Source organism: Lepisosteus oculatus, chromosome 4 (genome assembly GCF_040954835.1).
Source record: "Lepisosteus oculatus isolate fLepOcu1 chromosome 4, fLepOcu1.hap2, whole genome shotgun sequence".
Classification (NCBI taxonomy): Eukaryota; Metazoa; Chordata; class Actinopteri; order Semionotiformes; family Lepisosteidae; genus Lepisosteus; species Lepisosteus oculatus.
Genome location: NC_090699.1, coordinates 48,573,561 through 48,586,694, shown reverse-complemented (window position 1 = coordinate 48,586,694; position 13,134 = coordinate 48,573,561). Strand labels below are relative to the sequence as shown.

Below are 13,134 nucleotides of genomic sequence, written 5' to 3'. Positions count from 1 at the left end.
AAATACAGTTTTTCAAAACTTATGTGAGATGTTACACTGGAGTAAGGTACTAATACAGTCATATTTTTGTCACAGAAGTATTATAACAGGATTTTTCAAGGGCTTAAAGATTCTATTCCTGATGAAAAAACAGTTTATATGTATAACAAGAGCTTTTTATATCATATAAGAATAAAATATCTGTTATACTTTTGTCACGTTTTAATGAGACAAAGATACTTTTAATTTTTAAACCACCTCAATATGAATAATAATGCAAAGGGTATTCCAATTCAAAAGCTGAAATTTTCATCCCACACTCTAACTTCAATACCCTGTACAGCTGCTCTGTCTCCTGCTCTTTGTGTGTTTAGTGTTTGAGCGCTCAGGGCTCAGGGTGGGGGGAATGACTGTGCAGTCTAATTTTTCCTGTGATGGCACAGGGGCTGGAACAGCCAGTCTCACCTGGGCACTCCTGTTGTGCTGGTACCTTTCTTATTCATCATGTCAAACCTGTGTCCAGAGACCTGACCACAAGGTACTGGGCCCTTTGTAAATAGGACTTTCTTATGGTTCCAGAATTGTTTTCAAACTAGAAGATGGCATGCTATGCTTTTATCTTACATCTAGTGAAGTGCTTCCTTTCAATGGTGCTAAATCATCAGGTTTCATTATGAGGAGAACACTGGTGCAGGTCAGGGGCATGGTTGTTTGTGCTGCTGTCTCACAGCTCTTGGGTCCCACAATGTTTGGACCCCGGCTTTGATTCTGTACTGAAATGACTGTGTGGATTTTTTCATCTGGGTAATCCAGTGTCCTTTTCAGGGGTAGACCAGCCCTGTGTTCTCAGGATGATGTCTGGTTGGCAACAACCTTTCTGATAATGAGTGCATTGGAAAGTTCCAGAATTTAGGAAAATAATACATATGTGTGTCTTACATTTATATTTTTAAGAGGCAGAATTCCATGCAGCTGTGGAATTGCATTCATATTATTTAATGCTATATTTTTATTAAAATCCTATTGCAGTGGCTTAGAATTTCGACCACTTATTTTTATTTCTTTTAATCCTTAATATCCTTTTTAGCATTCTGAAGTTGTCCATCATTCAGGTTTCACCTGCTTGAGGAAAAACAACATCTGTTATCTGGATTCTGTGCTTAAAGTAGGAACACTGACAGGGCCCTCAAAACTGATGTGAACAGATGACTTTGAATTTGAGCACCTTATAAATACCTTTTTAACCAATGGAGTTTGAAATTAGACCAGGAGGGGCAGCAAAGATTTGTTTCAGGGTAATGTATTGAGTTCACAACATGCTGTCTTCAAAGGATGATAATAATAATAATTTTATTTATAACACACCTTTCCAAACACAAAGATGCTAAGCATACCAATAAAAAAGAAAAAGTGTAAAATGCAAAAGGAAGTTACTAAAATGAAACACGAACATACAGAATAAACCGTAAATAAGTAAAGCAATCAGACATAGGCCCTAGTAAAAAGATGAGTGTTAAGTTGTTAAAAAAGAGCAGTTGCAGTATTGACATTATAAATTCATGAATCAGGCATTGATAGAAATTGCCTAATGCAGGCAATACTTCCAAGGTGAAATAATATATATAAGGATTAATATAAATATATTATAAATATTAAACATTAACCCCTTCTAAATAAATGCTGCAGTCTTTAGATTACTATGAACAGAACTGTGATACAGTAGTATGTTAAAGTATTATTTTGAATTAGGAGGACATACTGTAAGTATAAAGCTTTCTTTCTATAAGCCTGCCAGAAACCATTTCAACCAATGTCAGGAGTGTGTGTGGAGGTATTCAATTAGGATCATGATCTTTCTCTGAGTAGGAGCCTGATTTCCCTTCATAGATTAATGAAATAATGCATTTTCAGGTACCTATGGGCAATTGGAAAAAATGTGTGGAAGAGATGGAAGAAAAGATTCTTTGTCCTGGTGCAGGTAACTAATAAAATCATTCTGGTCCTGTGACTAAATGACTAAACAAGTGTATGACCATTTCAAATTGCCTGGACTTTTTTGCTGCATATACTGTAATTACCATTGTATATTTTTAAACTCATACTATAACATAATTTTGCTGCAGTTTTTGCTAGAACAGGGAAATACTACTTTTTTATTTATTAATTTTAGGTTGGGACTAATTAGAGTGCATGTATTGTATATAAGACATCTGTTCAAAAACAACCCATCATTAATGGTAGGTTTTTTTTTTTTGCTACCCCTAGCAACTGCCCCTATGTTTTAGCTAGGCTAAATTACTGGTTGTCCAGAATCAGAAAGTTGACCAGGACAATGGCAATCTAGGTCATAACATTCATATCTTAAGAATTCCAGAGGATTCTCTCCATCTCTCCTTTCAGCACAATACTGCTAGTGATAAATGCCAATTAGGGGCAGTCACTTTGTTTTTCACATTTTCTGTTTATTTTTCTTTTTTCTGCCTCTTTATATCATATAAAGTCACGTGTAAGTATTTGATATTTTGTTTTGTTTTTTTAAACTGCAAAAAAAGGCTTTCAGTGTTTCTAGCTTTAGAATGATACAGGAAATGCAGAGCTCTTGTGGGATCAAAAGTGCTTGGTCAGTTTGATTAAAACAGAGGATGGAATACAAGCTAAATTGATTCATTTAACTTGCAACCCAGAAGAAACAAGCTGACCAAATGAATTTAAACTGAATGTGTTTAACACTGCAGAACCCTACCCCCCTTGTATTTCAGACACTTGGAAAAGGAAATATAAAAGCTTAGATTTACTCTTCCCCCCGTAATGTCTCTCTATACTGTGTGGAAAATGGAGAATGCAAAGCACTAGAGCCGAGGACAAAGTGTCAGCAAGTGTGCCCTGATACCTTCACAGAGGCTGTAAAATAATGTATTTCAGGAACATTCTTTATAAAAAGAAACAATAATTACAGTTAAATAAGACAAATATGTTGAAACCAAGCTAATTCAGAAAGGAAGGATTGCAGAAAAAGTGCAAAGTAGTCCTTATTTCTGAAAGACCTTGTTGTGGTAGTTGGGTACACACTTTCGTCCTGATTGTAACAATTCTAGAGTATATGTATAATCATATACAGGGTATATGAAGCAAACCTAGCTGTCAGTTCTATGCTCTTAAACAAGCTGGTTTTGTGAATGTCAGATACTGTATATGGATTAAGTCACACACTATACTGTGAGCTACTGTATAACATTTTGTCAGCTTTATCTTTGGGATTTCAGTCATTCTACAGTGGTAGAGACCAAATGAATAGACAGCTTTGTTTAAAAACATATACCTTAGATATATAGTTTTGTTGTACAAAATTCCTTTTGCTTCCATGAAAATGAAGGTTGCAATGTTCGGTAAGTTTTATGCGTTCGTGTTGGTAGCTCCTCTAAAGGTTATGAGTTTTTAAAAGAAAGTCATTTTAATGTTTATTCTACTATTTGTAATCTGAATCAATTTATAATCAAAGAGACCAAAATATTTTCTGCTTCTTTTTCTGTGTTGTCTAATTAGAGGCTTGGAGGTTTCATAATAAAGTGAAAATACATCAAGGAAAAAGTCAGTGTCTTAACATGAGCCGTTGCCCGCAGTTCTAAATTCTGACCACTATATGTCACTAGAGTCCTGATCAATTAGGAACGATGACACGCTTATGGCACAAAAGGAAGACAAATTCTTCAAAGGACTGAGGGACAGCCAAAGCTAAACCCTGAAGACACAACTTTTGCTTAATTTTTTGCATTTAATTTGTTAGCTTTAAAAATTAGGTATTTACTAATTTACAAAGATAAATATTTGCTGATGGTTGTGCATTATCTAAAATACCAAGGAGCTATGCTGATTGGAGCTGAAAATTAAGCATGCAGTTTTAGAATACTGATAATAACAAGGTTATTTAAAAGAGCATAGCATGTGATACCATCAAGAGCAAAGTCATTTAAAATCCTTTAACTGTCAGTTTGACAGTAGGTCACTAGCCTGTGGGATACAGAATGCTACGCGTTACTATAGCAGCTTTTTAGTCCTTGACAATCCCAAACTTTAGCGGAATACAGTTCGGGGCCTTGATGTGCCCTGATGGCGTCCTGAAGGCGTTTCAGAGCTGGCGAGCCCGGCTCTCGCCCTGCAGCTGGGAATGCTTGCATCAAGAACATGACATTGAATTTCTCATGTCATACAGAAGCAAACTCTGTGGACTGAGAGCTGCCACTTGCAGCAGAGGTGACAATTGCATTGATCGCTGGGATTTCAAGATTGCCTTAATATGACTGGCACCTAGCAATCCGTCTCACATTGTTTGTGACAGAGTGTCACTCCTGGACTCGTCTGGGCTGAATGACAAAGCTTCCACCACATCAGAACAGGCTTTTGCTCTGACAGTTATGGTTGCCATGCACCAGTTGGAGCCGACTGCTGTTTCCTTGTGTTTGTCTGTGATTAGAGTAGAGTATTTCACGAGCAGATGGATTAATAAATAGATAATGCACACAGATAGACCTCATGGTGTACAAATGCTTGTGCACTGAGGAATGTGTGCTCTCTTCTTTATGTAATGTTTGCCACACTTCCAGCATATTTTCCAGTGTCTTTCCTTTGTCAGATTTGATTAAAACTGATTGATAACTTGGTGTCTCTTCTGTTCTGTTTTAGGTTAGTCAGTATACCTTTGCTATGTGCAGTTACAGGGAGAAGAAAGCTGAGCCACAGGAGCTGCTGCAGCTTGATGGATACACTGTGGACTACACTGATCCACAGCCAGGTAACGGCACTTTCACAGTGTCACACAATCCCAGGTCATCTGTGTTGTCTTACCTACATGATAATGTGATTTTATTTATTTTTTTGCTGGTGCCTATGAAACAGTAACACACATCATCAAGCTACTTTCCCCGTTCATCTATTTCTACTGCTGTTGGAAAGAGCTGACATATTTCTGTTGTAAAGTTAGATAAAACGTAACAGCCTGGATTCCTATGTGCTAAACAGGTAGCTACAAAAAGACAAAAATGGTGAGACTTACAGTAGGCAACTGAATAAGTAGCACAGTTATCTTGGTTTACTCCAACATTAAATTACAGTACATGCTGTAATCTTTTTCTGTGCATCACCATAACCAGTATTGAGTGTTTTTAGTATTTTAAGAAATGACATTGTCTCCAAAGGTGAGAAAAGATGTAAAGAACAACAGAAAAAGAAGAATGTTCACACGTCAGGTTCAATTTATGATGTTAGTTTCATTGAAATTCTAAACAATAGTTGGTAAGGTGACCAACATTTATATTTGGTTTATGGATGTTTAACAGCTTTAATTTAGACACAGACAGTCAATAAATCTATGGAGGTAAAAATCCAATCAAGCTGAGAATAAATATATTTGGGTTTGCTGTTAATTTTCACACATCCCAAATGAGAAAGCATTTTTCAAGATATACTGTATACCAACCTGAAGTTTGTACTAAGCAAAGTCCCTGTGATTAGATTATTAGAATAAAACAGTGTACTGTTGTTCCACTGTTTCAGAAATCACTGTAGTCTTGGCTCTGGAATTTACATTGCATACTTGGGTCAAGCAGCTCATTGTACCATTTATGAAGCACAATTTACATTTTTAAATCTGAAGATTATACTCATACAGCATGTATTTCCATTGACTGAGCTTTTTATAAAGAATGAAAATAGAACAACTATCCTTTTAAAATAATTACTTCAGACAATACTAAAAGAAAGATCTGCTTAGTCCATGAAGACATGAATAGGGTTTGAAAATCAGTTACCAAACTTGACCACTGGGTGGCATCAGTTTTTCTGTAACAGCCAGGGCCACATGAAATATCATGGAAGTTATTAGATGGATTTTGAAAGGGCCAAAATCAATCAATCAATCCATGAAGCCATCAGACCGAAATTGATTTCCACCATTGTGGAAAACATGCTAAACAGCATTCTTGAGTATTTCATTTTGTGGTTCGGTGAGAATTTTAATTTATTCACGAAAAAGCCTGCAAGTAAACTTATCACATTATGTGCCTCAATCTGGTTTCAGGTAGGGTATTGTTTGTTGAGCAGGCCACAGTAAAATGTTTGTTGCTGACTAATTTTTTATAGAGGTTTTCAAAGTTATACAGACCTACAGTACATTTATTACTGACGAATATTATCTTAGATCATAGGACTGTCACAGGAACAGCTGAAAAGTAAAAACTGATCACAGATCATAGATCATAATTGTGTAACGTTATAAATCTGTTTTTCTTTTCATGATTATGGCACAATTGATTATTGTTGCATTATTGATGCTACATTTCCTCTGAAAGCATTTTTATCACACAGAAAGTCTCTCAGATACATTCAAATATATTTATCTAAAGGGAGATCTATACAGTATATACAGTTTGGCAATAAACTGTTTTGTACTGGCAAATTACTCTGTGATGATTACAACTGTGATGATTACAACAAAGCTGGATGAAAAATTCTGCTAGAAATAATATGACTGCCATGTGCTACCTAATAGGGTTGCATTTATGAAAGCTTTAATCTAATGAGTTTTTTATGGGCTACACACAATCACATCTACTAAAAAGAAAATTTGGGTATTGACCTTCTTCAGAGATAGTCCAACAGTAGTATAGTTTGACATAAACGATGACGTAAACACGACGGTGTTTCAAAGATTAATATGTAAAATATATTTGGGATCCCACACAGTAAGGAAGAGAAAACAACTATGCTGACAGTTAGAGACACACATGCTTGAACTTTGTTCAAAAGTGTCCTTTTGTAAGGACCAGATATAAATACATGACAACACGATGGTACAGAAACTGGAAATGTGACAGGAACTTCACAGTAGAATCAAAAGAGGTCATTTCACTGCACAGTGATGTCTCCTCTTTCCCTCGTGACTCTCGTGTGTGTTTCGCAGGTTTGGAAGGTGGTAGAGCTTTCTTCAATGCTGTAAAGGAAGGAGACACAGTGATTTTCGCCAGCGATGATGAGCAGGACCGTATTCTGTGGGTGCAGGCTATGTATCGTGCCACAGGCCAGTCGCACAAACCCGTGCCACCCACCCAGGTTCAGAAACTCAATGCCAAGGGAGGAAATGCACCCCAGCTGGATGCCCCCATTTCACAGTTTTGTAAGTAACACAATATTGATTAAGCTTTTATATTTCATACTGCTGCGTGCCATTCACTCGCAACATTTATCATTTAAAACCTGACACTGTGTCTTATTACATGCTGGCCCTTTCAAAACCAGCTGTCAAGCGCCAAAATGAGCTTTTGACATTTCACGGGGTCCCTGACTTACTTTTTTTAACAACTTGCTTTAGTTCTCTGTTTTCAAAATGACGTGTGTTTAAAGGTGCAAAAAAACCTTTTCTTTCCTCTTTTTTTCACTTTAAAAAGACATGAAATAGGGGTGAATTTTCCTGCTGTGCGGTTTCTAACCCCTTGAACTGATGGCTCAAATAATTTGTCCACAAATCTGAAAATGAACAGGCATAGCTTAGTTTCCCTTTAAAAGGGACACAGGACACAATGTGAATGTTTCACCATATGTTGCTTTGAAATATTGCACCTTTAAGCAGCCTACTGAGCTGATATTCAAATGAAGGTAAGATTGTTTGAAGCAATGCAACACCTGTTCTTCATATTTTTTGTAACTGTCTTTTTTTAAATCCTATGTTGTGTTTACTACTATTCACTTTACTTAAAATATCAGTTTTTTAATTAGGATGTAATACCTTGACTTATCTTTGTTACCAGTAAATAAATTTCCTGTGGCATCAGAAATTATTTTAGGGAATCATAGTAATACCATTGTGTCTAATATTAAGAGTACCATAATAGATCCTGCTATTCATAACAAAATAAATGTATTTCAGTGTGCATCCTATCATCTTTGGAGTTACTATTAATTGAATGTAATGTGCTACTTATCTAACATCTAAACCTTTTGTTTAGAATAAATGGGTTATAGAGAAAATTTATTTCCACAAAATTATTACTTTTCTTGAAATGATGAAACAATAATTGTGAAAGACAAAGTCACATCTCAGATTGGCTACAAACACAATACTGTGCGGTATCAATTTTAGAACACACAAAGATGCAGACTAAAGAAAGTAAAGATATTTGAAAAACAACAATAACGATTGTTAAATACACAAAGTAGGATATTTTAGCTACATTTGAAGTATAATCCTATATAGAATCTATAACACAAAATCTATGTTGTTTGTTCATTTATTTCTTTGTCTAGTATATGAACATTTGAGATTTTGTAATAAGTTTATTCCCTGGTCCATCTAATGTCATTCAAAGGTTACTAATTAATTGAAACTCAGCATTCTTCTAATTAAGTGCTGTCATGTTTCCTTAATTTGATTATTTTGAGTGGCATTGGGTGAGAAAGGAGGAGACTCATTCAGAACTTTGCTGCAGAAGATTTGTTGAATAAAACCTCTTCAAGAATCAAGGTCCTAAAATAGAGAGCAAAATTCTGCTACACAACACACATGTGTTTTGTCATAAACTATTAAAATATTAATGTGACCAATAAAGTTTTCTATGTGGAAAGTTGTTATTTATAATTCAATTTGTTATATAATGTGTAGAGTTGTTTCAGTCTAAACCTAAGCCAAGATACTGCACGCTAATAGTATTACACAAATGTTTTCCAGCTGTATAGAACTCAAAACTTTTTCTTAATCTTGATGGTAAGTACACCTTCTTGATTAAAATCCATAATATATAGTCTTACTGACAGTAGGAACAGCTTATACTCCCTTGATCAACTGTTATCTTAGGAAGACAATAAAGAAGTGTCCAGGAATAAGGAATACAGTACGTAGATTTTACAGAGAGCCATGGCCTTTTAAGAAAGCATAGGATTCACAAAATCGTGAGATTAAACTGCACACAGGGAGATGAAAATGATTTATTTGGGGGCATGAAACATAATAGATCAGTGAGTGTGGAATGATATTATTAGGCCACAGAGGTAAGTGCTCCTGCTAGTATCAATATTTTCTTTCATTTCCTATCTATGGGACAGCTGGCTACATGTTAGGTTTTTAATATACAGCGTATTGTAAATAATTTATTAAACCAGATCTTAGAACAAATCATCTGCAGCACAGTAGCCGACAGAAGAATGTTCAGTAATGTTGATCTCATGTTGGTAGAAGTTGTGTTTTGATTTATGTTTTATTTTTCATGCTTTGCTTGTACCCTAGTACTTTAGCTGCTAGGTTAGGGCTCCTGTCTGCTGTCCTGAGCCTTGTTGCTAGTCTTTATGTTATTCTGGTTTGTTCCTTCTTACCCTGCTAACTTCTAGCTGGACTCAAGGGTAAGTGCTTCCCTGTAGCTGGCACAGCTCAGATAATCACACCAGATTATCTGACATATGCAATGTGCTTTTTATTTTCTCTTCTCAAATCTCTTTCATGTTTCGAACTTGTAGACAATTCTTTCTGTTAATTTTCTCAGTTCAGGTTTGAAATATAAAAGCTTCCATTCTTGCCAGTTAGGCTGCATGTGGTTTTCGTTTTTATTATTGTTTTATTATTTTGCATAATTGCCTTCTCTCCATAAATCTTATTGGTGTTAAAGGCTCCTCTTCGTAAAGCTCGTAGCTGGATACCTATTTTCATTTTTTTTGTAAATATGAAATACATATTAGTTAACAGCATGTTACTGCATCACTAGAATGTTGTTCTCATGGGACATATATAAAACGTCTTTTACCCAGATCCTTTATATGATAGCTATGTGGTCACAGACTTGTTTTTTAAGGAGTAAAAAAGTGTTTTACTGTATGTATCCATAATGCTGTAACCAAGCCCACAGCAGTGCTGTGGTGATCGGGATATACACCAATATATACAGTTCTCCAAAAACATGCATATTATTAATATGATATAAAACATTACATTAATAATATGAATCAATTTTATTTCACAGCCAGAGCATATAAAGGTTATCCAACAAGAAAAATGTCTTACAACTAATAAGTCAAAAGCTGTGAAAACAAGCCCCCTTACATGAAACATACTGAACATTTTAAAAGAAAAAGAAAACTTCATACATGTTTTAGAGTAATCATCTGTAGCTGTGAAATACTGTGCCTGTCTTAATTTACAAAATTAAAGAGTTAGTGCATTTGCACACCTGCATTTAGATTTGAATTTCATAGAAGTGCATGGATTAGCTCGTGACAGGCTTCTCTAATGACTTATTAAGACTGCTTTACTTTAGAGGGCTCAATTTATTTTAATTTATTTTATTTTGTTTAGTTTTTTATGAGAGTTGGCAAATATGTACTTGGAGTATTCTGAATGCCAATGAGAAGGAGCAGGTGATGTCATCCCTCCTTACCATAAAATACTCCAATTTTCTTATAGTGTACCTTTGGATAGCAGGTAGATCTATTTTGCCACCTGTAGGCGGGATATTTTTTTGTTTTGGATGCCTGATTAGGAAACTACCTACATGTAGTGTGATGTACTACATTAATTGGTGGAAATACAGGATTTTTTCCCCATCTATTTAAGAATGAATCAATTCTGGTCTGATGGCTTCATGCTATTCCCATGTATTTGCACCAAAATGCATTGCTGTCCTAATAGAGTATTACAGTAGTGGTATGCTTCAAGTGCTGTAAACGAACCATAAATACACTGCAACATATTTAAGTATTGTCAACTTGCAAATGCTATATGGAATGCAGAACAATTTTAAACAATGATTCAACTAAAAAGAACAGCTTGCATGAAAGCACAGTGTAAATTACCCTAGCCTTTATTTTAAGAGAAAGCATGTGACTTGATACAGAATTTATCACATAACTATTGATGGAGGACAGAGGAGTAAATCAAAGGGGTAAATCATTAAAATCATTTTGGTGACTGAGAAAAGCTTTCTGAGGAGGAATTCATTGACAGTACCACTTAATATAATTAATTTCAGATGTATAACCAACCCTTTGCATGGAACAGGTGATATGTCTGTTCTTTAAAAGAGGAAATATTTCTGTAGTGTGTCTTTGTTTTTTGTTTTTTTAATTTCACTGAGGAGAAAAGGGAATGTTTAAAGACATTAGCAGACTTTTGACTAGTGCTCTCATTGTAGAAATACATTATTTGGTTTGCAACTGTAAAGAGGGTGTCTTCTTATAAGTTTTGCTTATATTTCAAAACATTTTTGATGGATTTCACAGGAGCCTACAAAACCAATGTATTTTATTTCTCAGTGCTCCTGTTCAGAAGCACAGGGAAAATCCCCTGTTTCTGGCAAGGTGCATCTTGTATATTATATCAGAAAGGAAAGCCTGCATTGTGAACAGGGCCAGCCTGCAGCACATTGTGTTGAGCAGACCAAGTACCGCAGGCTGAGAACTCCTGATCTTTCAAGCCACTTTGATGGTAAAATCATAAAGGGTTGAAACAACCCTCAAAAAATAATTTACTAAATAGCCTCAATGTTGCACTCAAGACTCTTCTAGCAAGTATCTATAAATGAATAGCTCCCATCAATCATTGTCATTTCTTTTCTTCCTTTCTCTAGATGAGGTTGACTAGTGTCATTGTTTGTTACTGTCCAAGCCCCATCTTCATTCTTTTAATGTCAAGCAGATATGACAAGCACACATTTAACCAGATGAGAGGGACACAAAGTCACCTTTTTATTTGGGATTTCATTGTTTTTTCATATGCATCATATCATTGTAAATCGTTTGGTTTCGTTTAATCATACATCTTTGGACAGCTGGGCAGTTGACGACAGGGTTTTAACCACAAGCAAATTAACTCAGCATTTAAAAAAATTAATTAAATTGCCTGTTTTATTTTTTTTAGTTTTGTCCACTTTTCTTTGTTTTGATATCTTCAGTTCATTGTGTATCATACAAAGATTAACATGAAGGGATTTTTCAGAGATATTGTAAGGAGAGGGTGTTTTTGTGTTTAAATTTAATCTGGAGCTAAGTTAAATCGAGGGGGGAAAATCGCTTTAATTAAACTGCTTGTTAAGTGTTTACAAATATTTAATACATTGAAAGTAAGTAATAGAAGCTTCGAGGATGGTTAATAGTCAATTACAAAAAAAATGAAGTGCCTAGTGCCCAGTATTTATATAGGCTTAGCTCAAAAGGCTTTAAACTGATGTTGTAAGACTGGTCCCATCAGGATCTGCGTGTCCAGGGTGAAAACAAGGAATAAAAGAGGATGTGGTAGCCAGAGCAGGGATTAAAACCCTGTTTTATTTGTTCAGCGTTTGTATGGACTTCATGTAATGGGAAGCCCACTAAATGTAAAGAAAAGCGAAAATTTGTCTTTTAATTTAGTTACCCCTTAATGAACAAAACCGCACAGCGGGTGGTGTCCACTCGACCACTCCCAGATAGTATTTTCCATTTGTTTCAGTGGTGGACTTAGTTGTATTTTAGCTACACAGGTTGAGTTTAATTAGTTAGGTCCTAGGAGGCTGTGCCTACAGGCTTCCCTCTGAAAAGAGAAGTGTGAATGCACTCAGGCCATTAATTCATAATAAATGGCACACTGTAACCCTTGCTGTGTCAATTCTGTGTGTCTTTTGACATGATAAGCAGAACAGGCATGATGTTAAACTATTTTCTTAACCAACTCCAATTCTTTACAATTACCAATGGTTACAGGAAAAATCCATTTGGAATTTTTTGGACAATTTCTCTCGGCAAAATTCGGAATTTGTCTTGCTTAGCTGATTCAGAATCCGTTTTTTCTTTTCTTCTTTTTTAGCACACAATTCATCATTTGTTAGGAAATGAATGAAATTCACCTATAGAGAATGGCAGAATCTATTGTATAAATGTTACAAAGAATTCATTGTACTTCATTTCTAAGAATCCTCAAATGTTTACAGAAATAATTAGGAGATACACACATCCCCTGGTCATAAAAGTCAAGGAGTAATTTAACCCAATGATTCGTGCATGAGTGTAAGAATTACATGTCCATGTTGATTGTATTTCATTAAAGATTTGCCAAATTGTATTTCACTCCAGTTAAGCTTAATTTTCTTTGCTAAGATGCAAGTTGACAATGAATCTGTTGACATGATTTAATTTGCTATACAGTAGATA

At 35.3% G+C, this 13,134-nt stretch overlaps 1 protein-coding gene across 24 annotated transcripts in view; it reads left to right on the top strand.

The window, feature by feature from the left end:
• Window positions 1-13,134, top strand: part of cadpsa (Ca2+-dependent activator protein for secretion a) — a 134,888-nt gene that overhangs the window by 71,527 nt on the left and 50,227 nt on the right. For 15 of the 24 annotated variants that reach the window (XM_069189320.1, XM_069189336.1, XM_015347158.2 and 12 more), the window contains exons 9-11: window positions 1,891-1,957; window positions 4,660-4,768; window positions 6,935-7,147. In XM_069189320.1, the coding sequence (XP_069045421.1) occupies window positions 1,891-1,957; window positions 4,660-4,768; window positions 6,935-7,147 (389 nt within the window). Of the gene's footprint in view, window positions 1-1,890; window positions 1,958-4,659; window positions 4,769-6,934; window positions 7,148-9,351; window positions 9,364-13,134 lie in introns of all 24 variants that reach the window. The other 9 variants (XM_069189325.1, XM_069189319.1, XM_069189322.1 and 6 more) reach the window with 1 other exon arrangement.